The 15,897-nt window shown below is 37.1% G+C and overlaps 1 protein-coding gene across 1 annotated transcript; it reads left to right on the top strand.

The window, feature by feature from the left end:
• The first annotated feature begins 751 nt into the window (after positions 1-751).
• On the top strand, positions 752-8,120 carry LOC140501396 (myelin P2 protein). Its single transcript, XM_072604968.1, has 4 exons — positions 752-922; positions 3,875-4,047; positions 4,292-4,393; positions 6,549-8,120. The coding sequence occupies exons 1-4, from the start codon at positions 850-852 to the stop codon at positions 6,597-6,599; spliced, it is 399 nt and encodes a 132-aa protein (XP_072461069.1). The 5' UTR covers positions 752-849; the 3' UTR covers positions 6,600-8,120.
• The last annotated feature ends 7,777 nt before the right edge of the window (positions 8,121-15,897 follow it).

Below are 15,897 nucleotides of genomic sequence, written 5' to 3'. Positions count from 1 at the left end.
TATAAATGAAGCAAAGTTCTGTAGGAAGCTGCAAGGTATGTGATCAAATGCGCTGGTTTTCCTGAGAATGAAAATCTTTGTGCTAGCTAGACCTTGTCTTAGGCCTGTTTCTTTGTCCTATATGGGAACATAGCTGGTATATTATACTTACCGCCCACTCTGCCTGCCTAGAAAATGTGAGTTATGTCAACAACTCCCTCCTTCCCTAATGAATAATCCTTATAGTACTTCCTAACCTTTCTCTGCCACAGCATATTTTGGTGAGGGGTAGAGTTATCATAATGTAAAAAGACTCGGATTTCTCTTTCTTCCTTTGTACCAAATTCTTGAATGTGGGGAGTTGGCATCTGGTGTCCTTAGGATGCCTCCAAAGAGAATCTCACTTATCCTCTCCCTCTCTAATATTTGCATGCCCTGACCTTGAACTGGACTTGTGGAATAGTATGGTTTTTCTAAACTATTAAGGGTCAGATAATAAAATTTAAATGTGGGCCCAACCAAAGTCTTTTTGTTTTTTCTTTTCATTTCCTTTTTTTAAAGAACTTAGGTGGCTTTTTTATTTGAAAAAAATTAAAGCAAACCCATTTCTGGAGAAAAATGAGATTGTGGGTGGGCTTCTCTTTTGTGCCAAATGAATGAATGAGCAATGCTATGAAGTGGAGGCCTTTCATCACTTGGCCCTGACGTTGCCTTTCCCCATTGGATGCTGGTAGTAGTCACATGTCCAGAGCATCTTTGAAAAGATGCCATTGAAGCTGCTGCAGTTCATGCCATCCTGCCTCTCACAGGGGACTGTGACTGCCTTTCTTTGGCTAAGGTCACCATTTAGTGCCCAGCAGGTCCAACATCATGTGTAACAGATTTGTGGGCACCTGGAAACTGGTCTCCAGTGAAAACTTTGAGGATTACATGAAAGCTCTAGGTGAGGAAAAATTTAAAAAAAACAAAAAAACTTCTGCTTGAGGAGAAAATCATCCACCTGCTTATTCTCTGAGAGAAGTTGGATGTGTGTGTGTGTGTGTGTGTGTGTGTGTGTGTGTGTGTGTGCGGGGGGGAGTTGGGCTGATGATGAAGTGGAAAATATAAATTATTGTAATAATGGTTTCTTGATGTGGTTCTTTTTTCTTTTATTTCAAAATTCTAAAAATGAAGAGGAGACTTTTAGAAGCTTTGTCAATGTACTTATCTTCTATTCTCATTTATCACTTGGATTTCTAGGGACCAAGATACTCCAGAAGAGAAAAAATGGAACAGAATATAGAATGTCCCAAATTGAAGTCTGATATTTATCTAGGCATAGCATGTTCACTGAATTAGATTTGATTTTTGTCAACTCCTTCTTATTCAGTAATGAAACTGTTTGCACAGGGGAATTTTGCTTGATTCTTGCCAGTCCCTAACAGAGACTACTTCTCTTTGTCCCCACCACTGAATTCCACATCATTGTCTGAGCAAACTGAGGCTTCCTTTGGTCCGCTAATTCCAGAGTGGGAGAAGAAAGAGGTAAGAGGAAGTAAGGACATAGGAGATGAGGGTATAGGAGAAGACAATGCTACAGGAGCAGTGAATCGGTCTTCATTGACTCTAATCAATGACAGACTATCTGACCTGTGTAGATTTCTCACTTGGGATAAAACAATAAGTAAAAATCAGGTTTTTATTCATTATGCATTGGCTAACACACTTCCTCTAGGAAGGTTTTTTTTAACTTCTAATCTCAAATCCAGTTGCTTCATAGGATCATAAATTTACAGCTGAAAGGGACTCTAAGGATCATTTAGTCTCTCTCTGCTTCATAGATGAAAATCTATTGGTCACTGTTCACTTCAGTATAAATTTACAAATACTGAAAGATATTTTTTTGCTTTACTATGTAAAGCTTTATTATGTAAGTCTTGAGGGTACCCAATCTACTGGTCTGGGGAAAATGTTGATACAGGTAGATTATGAGCAATGATGACAAGGTCATGAATGGTAGCTATAGGAGTCTCAGGGTGCTTAAAAACATTATTCAACATAGAGGTCAGCTGTTAACTCCAGTGAGTATAGTGTAGCTTGAATTCAAAAATGGCCATCTTGACACAGCATGGGCCACCTCTGAAACACTTCTTCATAAACTTTTCTGTGGCCATGAATCTTCAATTTTATAATAGAAATCAATGTGAAATCAAGATTTACTTTACTAAATCTTATAGTGAACTTTTGTAAGACATAGCTCTAATATCCCTACTAACTATCCCAGTAACTTTATAAAGGACCAAAGTATCCTACTCTGACCCTGATTCCCTCATGTGTTGTCTTCAGGGGCTACCTTTGCTTTTATCTTTGAATCACTTAGCAAGATGTTTGTCAAGAAGTAAGTGTGCAATTAATACTTTTTTTTTACCTTTCCTATTTTTCTTCCTTCCTTCCTTCCTTCCCTCCTGTTTTCCTTCCTTCCTTCATTTTTAGAAAACAAGAGATATTAAACAAATATATGAAATAATCAAAAAAAAAGGTTCTAACTCTGGTTTTCTTGCCTTTCTGACTGTATCTTCTTTCAGTCTTCTTCCTCTTCTTATCCCTTAACTGTATGATTCTCCCCTAATTCAGTCCTTGGTCTTCTATTCTATTATTATAATCTCTCTCTTGAAAAAAAAATTCATCAGTTCTAACAGCTTCTAAGATTAGCTGTGTGTTCTGCTCTGGTTACTGAGTGGCCCTGAGTCTCAATTTCCTCACCAGTGAAATGAAAGGGTTAGAAAAGAAGATGTCTCAAATCCTCTCTGGCTCTAACATCTGGGTCCCTAACCTATATTAAGCCATCTCTTCCTCCAGACAAATAGTTCTTGTCTCTGCCCCTTCTGAATGTCATTCTGGTTTTTCCTACCTTTGTTGTTCATTAAGATCATTTTGTAATCTTAGATTTTTATACCCTAGTAATGAGTTTTTTAAAATTTCTTGATTGTCCTTTCATGTAACCCTAGATATCATGAAACATACTAATTAATATCAGTAAAAATAATAATAAATTATATTTATATGGTTCTTTAAGGTTTACAAAGCACTTGTATACATTATTGCACTTGATCTTTGTAATAATCATAGTAGGTGGGTGATATATGTATTATTATCCTCATTTTAAACATAAAAGAACTGAGGTTCAGAGCATCTCACGTCCATGTTCATGGATTTAAACTCACATCTGCCTGATATCCAATCTAGCACTCCACTTCTCTTCCATATGACATTCTTTTGAATTTGGTTAACTTTATCCATCTCCATGTACCTCAGTGCTTTTGATTCCTATATTTTTTATTAGAGTCAGTGCTTTGTACACAGTAGACACTAAATGGTTGCTGAATCAGTGAAATAGTTAATGATATAATCCAAGCAATAGCGTTTAGCACTGGTTTCTTTACCTGGGTTTATCACACATTTTTTCTCTCTTTGGGCATTTCTAATTCCCACAGAGGGTATAAAGCTGTCTCAGTGCAGTGAAGAACAGTAATTAACGTGAACAGAGCCTAGAATTGTTTAAAAGTTAAAATGCTACTTATTTATTCTAGCAAATTGTATTTATTTTTATCTGTAAGGGTTCTGAAGCCAAGTGGTCTTCTCTTCGTATACAAGGTTTCTGGAAGCTCAATTCAATCCTGAAAATTGGATTTCACTGAAGCGACAGAAAAAAACCCACAAAAATAGTTTCCCTTCAGGAGATAAAATATTGACAGGAAGATTTCTTCCTTGATAATGTTATGATTTATGTCCAATCTATACCTGTGACACCATGGAAACATTCACAAAAGAGTAGAGCATGTGATTAAAAGCCTTCTCTTTTGAAAGAGCAAGTATTCTTTCTGACAGTATGATTCTAACCCTGTCTGATTTTTAGGGGTGGGATTAGCCACCAGAAAATTGGGAAATTTGGCCAAACCCACTGTGATCATCAGCATGAAGGGTGATATTATAACCATCCGGACTGAGAGTGCCTTTAAAAATACAGAAATCTCTTTTAAGCTGGGCCATGAATTCGAAGAAACCACAGCTGATAACAGGAAAACAAAGGTGAGAGGTTAACTTTGTTCTACCGTGTCCCTAATCTACTGAAGGAGAGGTAGCAAGATCATGTGCCCTTCCTGTTGTTGTCCATACTAATTACTTCACAATTCCTCCAAAGAGAAGTCTTCATTTTGCTCAAAAACAGTATGTTTTGGGGACTTACCCTGTGGTAGTGACTCAGTATAGAATCAATTGCCTCTTTGTTCAGCTCAGTTCCAAGCAAGCCCATTATGTGATTGTGTCTTTGTAGACTACTATAACCTTAGACAGAGGAGCACTGAATCAAGTCCAGAAATGGGATGGCAAAGAGACTACAATAAAGAGAAAGTTGGTGGATGGAAAAATGGTGGTGGTAAGAGTCTTTTCTTATTCCTGAATACTGACAAGATAAAATTGCCGATGATGGCATGTTAGCCATATGACATCAAGGAACTGAGATTTTGTTGGGATGAGATTTCCCACCACCCTCCCAGATCACTGCCCAACTAAACCCTTAAATCTTAGAAAGTTGCCTGGTGCTTCGAGAGATCAGGTGACCTACAAAGAGTTAGTTCTGCCTGTTAGAGGCAGAATTTGAACTCTCATTTTCCTGACTCTAAAATGAGCACACTGTTTTCCTGTGTTGCTGTTTTTTTAGTCATTTATTTATCAAAATACATTTTTTTCTTTGAAACATAATGGGGAAAGACAGTTCAAATGGGTGAGAACACAGTTAGATATTAAGACATAGTTATATGACAAAATTAGAGCTCATATAGACAGGGCCACAGCTAAAATGGTTAAATCATTAAGATCATCCTCTTGGAGGATGGTCCCAGTAAATTTTTCAGAACAAGAAACAAAGGAATCTCAGCAAAGATGCTTCAGACTAGGTAGCCTCAAATTTCCTTTCAAATTTGAGGTTTTCTTACCTATTACAAAGTAAGGTAAACACAGATAAGTCTCATTAATTTGAGCCCATTGAGAGGAAGTTGGTGCTGAATTAATAAAATGTCTGAATTGTAGAACATTCGAAAAGAAATATAGTTTCTTTCCCTTTCAAGGACACTTCGTATTCTATTACAGAGGCTAACAAAGTGCTGGCCAGTTGAGGTCAGTGGAGATCTGTTTTAACGACCAGATAAAAATAATGAAGCAGGCCAGATGAAGTGATTCATAAAGTCCCATCCAACTAGAAGATTTTGTGATTTTATGATCTGAGATATCAAACGTTAATGTGCTCTTTTTGGTCTTTAAATTGCATTAAAACTTGTTGACGATATTTTTTTGTTTAGTAAATCCTTTTCAACAGTTTTCTACTCACCAAACCTGATGGCCTGTTCTCAGTACTGCTTGACCATGCTGTAGCATTTGACAAGGAGGAGCACCCTCTCTTCTTCCTTAATCTCTATGACAATGCCTCTTCTCTAACCACTCATTTTATGTCTCCTTTTTATTTTTCTTCTGTTTCACACCTTGTAAATATAGACATCCCTTATGATATTTGCCTTTTTCATCTCTTTATACTCTTTCTCTCTCTCTCTTTTGACCCAGTCCTCTACTATCCTGGATTCAATAGCATGCCAATGCGGATTTTCCTTAATTGATAGATTAATGCATGATCTTAGGCAGGTCATGTCCTCTCTGGATCCCATTTCTGAAGCACTAATATTTCCAAACCACATCTTTGATCAGGTCAATTCATTGTTTTAGGGCATCCAGCTTCTCCTAACTGCCTACCAAACAAACCTCACATTCCTTCCTTATCCTGTCATTTAATGTCTTCCACAATCTGACCCAACCCATCCTTCTTTCCCACTAGAATACTCTTTTCATTACCCTAATCCACTGAAACTCCACCTAGCTTTCATGGCTCAACTCAGTGGTCACCAGCTTAGAAACTTTTTGCTAGTGCCGTGCCTTTACCAAATATGATATAGTATGCATAGGATAATACACTTAGGATTCAAAGGGATCTTAGAAGTCAACTAGTCCAGACTTTTTTTTTTTTTTTTTAGCAAGTGAAGGAAATGAGACCTAGAGAGGTTTAGTGACCTGCTTAAGGTCACATAAAGTAAATAACGGAACTTGAATTTAAATTTCAAATCTAGGGGTTTGCCTACTTTCTTATGCTGCTTCTCAACTCCAACAGCCTCTTTTCATACCTCTTCCTTGTGGTTACCACATTCTACTGTCTCTTATTGATAATTTGGTTGTCTTATGTTTCCTACTAGACTTTAAATTCTCTGCAGGGAATTTTTTTATATTTGTATGATCCAGGGCATCAAACATAATATTTTACACAAAGAAGGGGTTCAGTAAATATTTGTTGACTGAGTAAATGAATCAAAGGCAAATTTCAACTCAGTCCAAATATTTTAAAAGTCTAAATGGCTGATTTTAGACATAATGACACTTTGCTGCCATTTAAATTTGAACCTACGTTTTAAAAAATACCTATATTTGACTACTAACAATCTGTGATTTGGTCTGGATTTTAGACACTTAATCCATTTCCTTTCTTCTAGGAATGCAAGATGAAAGGGGTTGTTTGCACTAGAATCTATGAGAAAGCATGAGAAAATTCAATCTCCTCACTCAAATGGAAGTTAATGTGGAAAATCAGGCTAGATCAATAAACCAAGCCTGATGCTGCTGCTTTTTGCTCTTTTCATTTGTACCTATCAGGAAAAGGACTAAACTGTGGAACTATATTTAAAAAGCTGGATTGTAACTAATTTAAACTGCCATGGTCATTGAAATCAAAGCAATGTATTAAGTAGGTATATACACTACATTTAATCTAGTAGCACTAGTTAATCTCAAAGGGTTGAGTATATCACTTATATACTTGGAAAGTCTTACTCTTACCTACAGTCTCTGTGATGGATTAGAAATAATTCTAATAATCAAGATTTCAATGAAACTATAGCTCAGCTCATATAGTTGTTAGGAGCTTGCAGCTGATTGAAGGCTAGGTACCATTATAGATTCAGGTTCCTCTTACATGGCTTCAGTGAGCTATCTTAGTTTCCAGATCTCAAAACTAGATTTTCTTGTCTAGATTTCAAAAAAACAATCTAGATAGCAGATGAATCTGGTTCAATCACAGGATTAACAAAAATGCAATTTCTCTCTTTGGATACAGAGACTCTAGGTTTTCGTCACCTAAACAAATGAGATTTATTGCAATAAATGAATAGTTCTTCAATGAAATGAAATAATAGTTAATTATTCTGTAATTGATAGTAGGTAATTAGTGCTAATATCAGTTTCCTTTGCCAACCAATTTATACTGGGAAGTGAAAAAATAAATTCATTAGAATTCCAGAAAACCTTTAACAAGTATTTAAAAACTTCTAAAATATTGTTATTTTGTTAGTGTGTTTATTCCCTTCAGTAATGCAGTCCATAGTACCCTCCTTGCCTTAGAAAATGATTTTGCAGCCTTTTTGGTCAAATGAACTTCTTGCCTACGACCCATCTTTCTCACCTTGGGCAGCTCAAAACTAAGATAGGTTGGTTCTCCAGGTGACAGACACATAGCCCACTCATAGCCTTGCAGTTTCTTAGGACCTGTCAGACTCTGTTTTGAGAAACCAAGGTGACCTCTGTGAACTTCAGTAGAGGAATAAAATGTATAGTTTCTTTTCCCCCAACCAAATTTACTTTTGTTGGATTCCATAGCTGACTCTATTAACAGTTTCTTCTTCATGCCTTAGTTTTAAGTGTAGATAGACAATTTCTATGTTCTCATTTATTTTCCCTTCTGGGTCTATCCTTTGCAATAAATTTTTACTTTCTAAGAATAATAATGTCTTTCAAAATATTACCATCCTGTTCTTCTTTGACCTCAAAAAAGAGCAACCAAGGGCCTGTCCTTGAGGCCTTAAGGGATTGACCTCCACATCCAATTAGAACTACCTGTCTGTGGATTTCAGAAAAAGATTTCAGATCTCTGTGGCAGTTGTTTTTATGTACCACTGGGATATTAGGCCAACAGATCTCTATGGAAGCAACACTGGTCATTTTCAGAGGTCAGTGGTAATCAAAATTTCCTACTTCAGCAATCCTGTTCCTTAATAAAAGTCATTGCTCTCTTATGGATTGTTTTGGCTCATTTACTCAGCACAAAAGTCATAGGAAATCCTCCATTTTCCCCTTTCAAAACAGGAAAAATGAAATGGCACAGATTATGAGGGCAAGAAAAAGTCACTGAGACAGGTGAAACATATTGTCTTTTAAAAAAAAGACTTTCAGATATTTGTTCACCACAGCTATAAAGCTAGGGAGAAAAAAATTGACAATAACATGCGATGCAAAAATTTCAAAAATGTTATTTAATCTGGAGTTTCATTTAGAGTCCTTACTGCAAGCTACTAACTGTCCAATGGTGACCATGATGACAATGTTGATAACCTTTAGTGTTCTTAATTTCATTTGATCCTGTGAAGAAACCTATGAAATGGTAGAAGTATTATTTCCATTTTGTTATGGAATATTATTTGATATGAAATATTAATTCCATGTTATTCCCATTTAAATTATAATATTATTCTCATTCAAATATAGGAAAACCAAGATTCAGAAAGTTTAAGTGGATAGCTCATAGAATCACAGCATGTAAGTGCTGAGTCAGAATGCTGAACTCTAAGTCCAGAGTTCATTTCACTAATTGAGGCTAATTGATCAAAACTCAGACAAAGGAACAAATCATAACGTCTTAGAACTGATAACTTTTTAATAGTGGGGAGCAGGAATAATAGCAACAGATGCTATTTATACCCTAGAATGTTTTAAGGTTTGCAAAGTACTTTACGTATGTTATCTTGTATGTTTCTCATCATAAATCCTATGAAATAGATGTTATCATTCCCATTTTCCAAACAATTAAACTGAGGTTTAATGGATGAATTTCACCCATGGAGGAACTCTACTTAGTAAGTATTAGAGTAAGGATTTAAACCTAAGTCTCCCCTTGATACAGTCTCAACATTCTTTACACTGTACCCCATTACCCTTCCAAGATAAGGAGAAAAGATCATATCACAAGATCACAGAGAAATGTAAATAATAGCTAACATTTACATAACACTTTAAGGTTTGTAAAAAGCTTTAGATAGATTATCTCATTGGATTCTCACAAATTGGTGAAATAGTTTTCTAAAATCATCTTTATTTTGCAGGTAAGGACACTCAGGCTGACAGAGGTAAAGTGACTTGCCCAGGGTCACACAGCTAGTAAGTTTCCTCAATCCAAGTTTTTCTGACTCTGAGGTCACTGCTCTATCCATTCTACCATACTGCCTCCCAGAAACATGGTGTTAGATCTAGGAGGATCCTTCGAAGCTATCTCGTTTAACCCCTATATTTTATAGATGAAGAAACTGTGACCCAAGGAGATAAAGTGGCTCGTCCAAGAGAATTCAAATAATTAGAATCACAAGAAGAATTTGAATTTGAATTGGATGGCTAGAGGGCTGAAATCTTTAATTTTAAAGCTTATTTATTTAATAACCAAAACCACTAGGACAGGGGTGGGGAGCCTGTGGCCTTGAGGTCACATGTGGCCTTCTAGGTTCTTGGGTGCAGCCTTTTGACTGAGTCCGAGTTTTGCAGAACAAATCCTTTTATTAAGGGGATTTGTTTTGTAAAGTTTGGATTCAGTCAAAGGGTCACATTTGAGGACCTAGAGGGCCACAGGTAGCCTCAAAGCCACAGATTCCCCACCCCTGCAACAGGAGAATAAAACCATAGACTATTAAACATAGCAGCCTTCTAATTTCCCTAGCTCTGCTGCTAACCATAGAATTTTACAGTTGTAGGGGAGCTTCGAAATCATCTAGTGGTCTAGATCTTCACTTTTTATGCATGAAGAAACTGAAGTTTAGAGAAGGACCTGCCCAAGGTCACTAGTCTAGTTGATAGCATATTGGGAATTAGAACAGAAATCTGACTCCCAGCCGCGTCCACTTTTTATTACCTCTGTCTTCGACTTGCCCCACGCTCCTTGAACTTTACTAAGGATGATTCCCACCCTTCCTCATCATAAATTGTTATTCTTATTTTGAGGTCCAATTACTTCTATTATTTTAAAAAGTTCTTTGTTACTGACATGATTAGTAAGACTTCCTCTGGCCAAATATCTTCTCCCATCAAAAAACTGTGATAAGGACTATGATAAGTAGCATTTTCATCCTTGTTGTCAAGCAATGTAGAGTGAGAGGTCATCAGACCAAAAAGGAACCCAGTGTTCTTGTCCTGAAATCAAATGTCAGAAGGACCAGAAGCACCTAGCTCAAGCCAGGAACAGAGATGCAATCAAGGTCATTGTTAGGGAAGCAGCTCATTACTCCATATCCTTGCTGTTTCAATGACAGGCTTCAAGATTGGCTTCCTGCCATAGTTCAGCAGATGGGAAAATGAGTTTTTTAAAAATAACAAAATGTAGGCCAATAAGGAAAACAGAATTAGAAAATACAAATTCCACTAAAGCCAGGCTGAGTAGAAATCATGCTAGTGTTGGATTTGGGAAATCAAGTTAAGTAGTTTTGTAATTCTAGGATGAGACTAACGTTTGACAGTGTTCCCACATAAATCCATTTTTAAAATTAAACGAACAAACAAAAATGTATGCAAGGGAGAAGATGACTCAGAAGATCGGCACTGAAATGCAAAGCTTTCAATTCCCAACTTTCTGGGTTAGAATTGTGGAAGAGCGTAGGCAAGTTGTTTTATGTGAAATGAATAGGTCAGGGGTTCCCAACATGGGGTACACATACAACTGAAAGGTAAGAGTAGCTAGTCAGAACAAAATTCGATAAAAAAAAAAAACCTATATTATCCTACTAAAAGAATTTAATCTATTTTATTTCTTATGTGCACATGTATGGCAAACACTAAGATTTGTATGGGAAAATTTCTTGAGAGGCAAAGTGAATAAGGACAGAAGAGGCTGGGAAACCCTAGAATACATGGTATCTGTCCTAGCATGAAAGTGTCAGTGTCCCTGCTGGCATTATAGTTGCCAGGGTTGTGATATCAAGGCCAAAGCTAAGACCATGCTCTAGAATATATCTCATCTTATCTAGAAAGGAAAGAAAAGAAAACAGCTTTTGGCTTTAGTTCCTACTAAAAACAAAAAAACACTTTGTTATGTATTATAAGTTCTGAGCTTCATTGAAATGCAATTATGATTGGCTCTAAGCAAATCTAAGTTTAACATTTTTGGTTTAAAATTTAAAAAATATATAAATTAATGAATGAGTATTAGTAAACAGCAGAGTATAATGGAAAGATCACTGCATTTGGCATCAGAGAAAATGAGGAGAACTAGGTTCATATTCTAGACCTTGGGCGAGTCCTCTTTTCTGGGCTTCAATTTCCTATCTGTCAAATGAAAGGTTTGAACTATGTTGCCTTGATGGTCCCTTCCAGCCCTAAATCTACCATGAACTTTAAGAGAAAATTCTCTGTAGAATGCATCCAATCATAGAGCTAGAGCTAGAGTAGCTATTAAAGGTCATGGATTGATCCTGTCTTCAATGCATGTATGGGCAGCTAGGTGGCACCTTAGTGCACAGAACCTAGAGTCAGGAAGACAACTTCTTAAGTTCAACTCTGACCTCAGAAACTTATTGGCTGTGCAGCCCTGGGAAAAGTCACTTGACTCTATTTGCCTCAGTTTCCTCATCTATAAAATGAACTAGAGAAGGAAATGGCAAACCACTCTAGTATCTTTGACAAGAAAACCACAAATGGGGCCACAAAAAGTTGGTCACAACTGAAACAACTGAAGACCAACAGTTGAACTCCCATCAATTCATAAGTAGAGCAACAAGGCCCAGAAAAGTTAATGAACTTGCCCAAGATCCTAAGCCCAAGTCCTCTGACTCCAGGCACAATGCTTTTCCCATCCACCGATGGCGGCATTGTGTCCTGCTTTAACTAGTTTCTCCCTCCACTTGCTGTATGATCTCAGGCAAGCCATTTAACCAGTCCCTGTCTCAGTTTCTTGCATAAATCTGAGGAATTTTAATATGATAATCTCTAAAGCCTCCTTCCATTGAATTTAACAAGCAATTATTAAGCACCTATGGTGTACAAAGTATTGTGCAAAGAACTGATGAAGAAGAAAAGTTCAGATAAGACAGAATTAGGGCCAAAAAAACTTAAAGATCTTCTAGTTAAAGCCCTCTTCATTGAGGATGCCAGCTCAGAGAGCCAGAGTGGTTTTTCCCAAGCTCACACAGGTAGCAAGAAGCAGAGCCAAGATCCAACTAATTCTTTCTCCCTCAGCGTTCATGGCTCAATTCCAACAGAGTTCCTTTGCAATGTACCATTGAACATAGGCTCTTATGAAAAGAGCAAGTTATCTGTTAAAGATCTGGTGTCTTCATGAGCTGTGAGAAAACTAAGCATTATCGGTGTAATATACAGCTGCCAGGAAAGGGAAATCTACGACTGCAATTAAGACAGGCACAGTGTCTTCTATCCCCTTAGGCAGGGGATACAAGGGCAGTGACTGCCTGTAAATCTGAAGCCTTCAGTTCTGCCACATCAGTTTTGGGGTGTCTGTGTCTGTTACTGAGGAGGCAGACACAGCTCCTTCCCTGCAGCCTGGAGAGATGTGGGAGCAGAAATCTCCCCAGGATGAGGGGTAAGCAGCAGGCTGGGGCATTGCTTCCTCAAAGGAGCAGCTGTGCCCACACGGCTGTGGGCTAGTCTGCTCTCTGGGGCTCAGTCTCTTGGATACTAGAACCCCATTAGAGTTTTCCATTTGCCTTTTTCGTGAGCCTGGTTCTATAAGGACAATGAAATCCCTTACACTTTTACAGCTTATGTAAAGCACCTGTGAAATTTCTTAGAAGAACCACTGACATATATTGCAATTGCTTTAAGTTTTACAAACCATCTTTCATATACTATGTATTTTACTTTATTTTCAATTCATGGAACAAAATAAGCTTAGAAAGGTTGCATGAAATGATGAAGAGCAAAGTGAGAAGAACCAAGAGAACATTGCATATAGTAACAATGGTATTGTTTTAAGAGTGACTTTGAGTGAGTTATTTTCACGATTATAAATGCACAAATTAAAAATAAAAGACTTATGAAGGTATATGCTATCTGCATTCAGAGAAAGAATTGATAAATAGAAGTATGTATAGAATAATTTTATATGTGTCTAATAGTAGCCATAACACTGTTTATTAATCAAATATAGAGCTAGAATGGACCCAAAAATGATCAGAACAATCTCTTTATTTAATAGTTCCCAGGACTGGTCACTTAGTTAGTAAATAGCCATATCTAGATGTAGGAGGAAAAGTTGGGTTTTTCCCTGGTCAAAATAGTGTACTAAAGCAATCTTGGTTTTACTGTTGACATACATACACGATAAAGACAGGAATCCAGCAAAGTGAGAGAAAAGCAATGACTTTTTTGTGCTAGTTTAGTACATGCTAAAACTGAGAGGAAGTGAGGAATATCTAAGGGATTTGGGATTGAAAATTGTCTACCATTTTGTTTGCTGATGTTTAAAGTTCTTAGTTTACCATTTTCAAGAAGTTGTAGCTATGATATCCTAACAGATAGAAGCCACGATGATCTGCAGATGGACGTTAAAAGATGAGCCCAGAAGCACGTTTCAAGAAGCAATGCCCAGTATTGCCTAGCAACCATCAGTCACCAAGAGGTCATCTGAGGCCAGCAGAGAAATGTTCTCTACAATAATACCAGTAAAGCAATGCACCTCAGATGTTACCATGTCAAACAGTCACCAGAAGAGGGTGCGCTTCCAGATCAATGCATCCTAGAGACACACCAGACCCAGAGGGTTCAAGGAAGGTGATGACATTTTTAGAAGATGCCTTTGATCCTGCAATGCTATTACCAGAAGACATTAAAACAGAAGTTCACAGTTTCATATATAATCCTTATTTTGTTCTTCTTCATATGTCTATGTTTGTTAATTTTTTATAATTCATAATAAAAGAAGAAAAGAATTTTTGAAGAAAGAAAAAAGCTGACCTATTTCCCTTCTGCATCTTTCTCTTGTCTATAATTTTAACAGAATGGAGGACTTGAGTCATAAAAGCTTCCATTTCTTTGACCCAAGTGTTTGTAATCAGGGAAATATATAAACTGACTTTGAATTGTTAGAAATGCACTATATACTAGAAAGTTCCTGCCAAAAGATGACTAACTGCCTCTACACCATAAGAAGGAGAGGCAACTCTGTTGGGGTACGTAAAGATGTCCCAGATATTTTACACACCATTAATTAATTTATTGTTACATACTTAGATTATCCAATGAGGCTGACATTCTGATTCAAGCAATGAATAAATCAGTTTGGCCCAGTCAGTCAGTATTATGTTACACATAAAAAATTTTCCACGTTAATAGGAACTGATATTTGTCACTTCCTAATTTTTAGCAAAAGGCTTTCACCATCAGCAAAGTTTCACTGTTTTTTTTTTTTTTTCAAAAAGTATGTTAGCCTAGGAAGCAACTAAAAGTCAAAGGGCAACTTCAGTTTTTTGTGTTGGCTTACTCAGACCTCAAACTAAGAGGAACCCCCCAAAAAAAGTAATTCAGTTTTTGTTGTTAAGTCATGTCCAACTCTTCATGACCCAATTTGGGGTTTTATTGGCAAGGATACTGAAGTGATCTGCAACTGAGGCAAATAGGGTCAAGTGACTTGCCCAGGGTCCCAGAGGCAGGAAGTGTCTAAGGCTGAATTTGAAACTCAGGAAGATGACAATTCCTGACTTCAAGTTGGACATTTTATTTACTACTCCACCTAGCTGCCTCTTTAATTCAATTTGTCAAACTCTTATTAAGCATTTATTATGACTAAAGTACAATAATAAGCAAAAGATGTGAAGATGACAGATTCCTGCCTTAACAGTTTCCAATCTACTGATGGGATGGAAAGACCAAAGATTTATATAATAAAGTTATAATACAAATTAGATTGGTGTATAGGAGAAGTCCAACTGACTATTCTGAGTGATTCAGGGAAAGAGGGAACATTTAATGAGAGGAAGCACCTTAGTTCCAGGTTGAACAGGTACACAGATGTCATAGAAGACAAAGTGAGAATCTTGTATTCTGAATATTTTAGTTGAAGAAAGGGAGAGGGGAATAAAATCATTGGATGGTAAAGACTGAATTTCAATGGGTAGGTGACAGAAATGGTAGCACCCAAGACTTGTGAAACAAGGTGTGATGTAATCAGATTATTGTAAGGGGTCTGGAACTCTCGGATTTTCAGGATCATGATGCCCTCAGGAGAAATCTCTTTGAGATGCTGTGTCCTTGCATGATTTACGTGATGGACCACCCCTACGCAATAACCGACCTTCACAATTATCTTGAGCAAGAATAACAACAGCCAAGCATGTAAGCATAGCAGACAGTATTTGCAAACTTCTTGCTTGAATGGAAGTAGAACGGAAGTAGAATGCCTATATATACTCTGATCTAGCTGAGAATAAATAGAGTGCATACCATCTTTGCTCCTGCCTCATTCATTCGTGCCCAGAAGAAAGATCTCATGCAGGCATGAGATCTTTGGGAACTTATCAGATTTGTATATTAGGAAAGCTTAGGATCTGTATTGTAAGATAAAATAAAAAGTTTTATGGGCTTTTGACTACAGCCAGACAGGAAATTATGATCAGTTAGGGGCAGACTAGAGTTTAGAATTTCTGAGAAGGAACTGTTCTGTGTGACACTGAGTCCCTGTGGGTGGCTGCAGGTAAAGGGAAGTCCTGAAAGGTGAGACACTGGGACTCCAGAGGGTTTGAAGTTCTTGAAAAGGAATAAAACTCAGCTTCTTGGGAGAAACAATGGAAAATTATGAAGGAT

Source organism: Notamacropus eugenii, chromosome 4 (genome assembly GCF_028372415.1).
Source record: "Notamacropus eugenii isolate mMacEug1 chromosome 4, mMacEug1.pri_v2, whole genome shotgun sequence".
NCBI classification, from domain to species: domain Eukaryota; kingdom Metazoa; phylum Chordata; class Mammalia; order Diprotodontia; family Macropodidae; genus Notamacropus; species Notamacropus eugenii.
The sequence above is the reverse complement of the archived record's forward strand: the minus strand, read 5'-3'. Positions and strand labels throughout refer to the sequence as shown.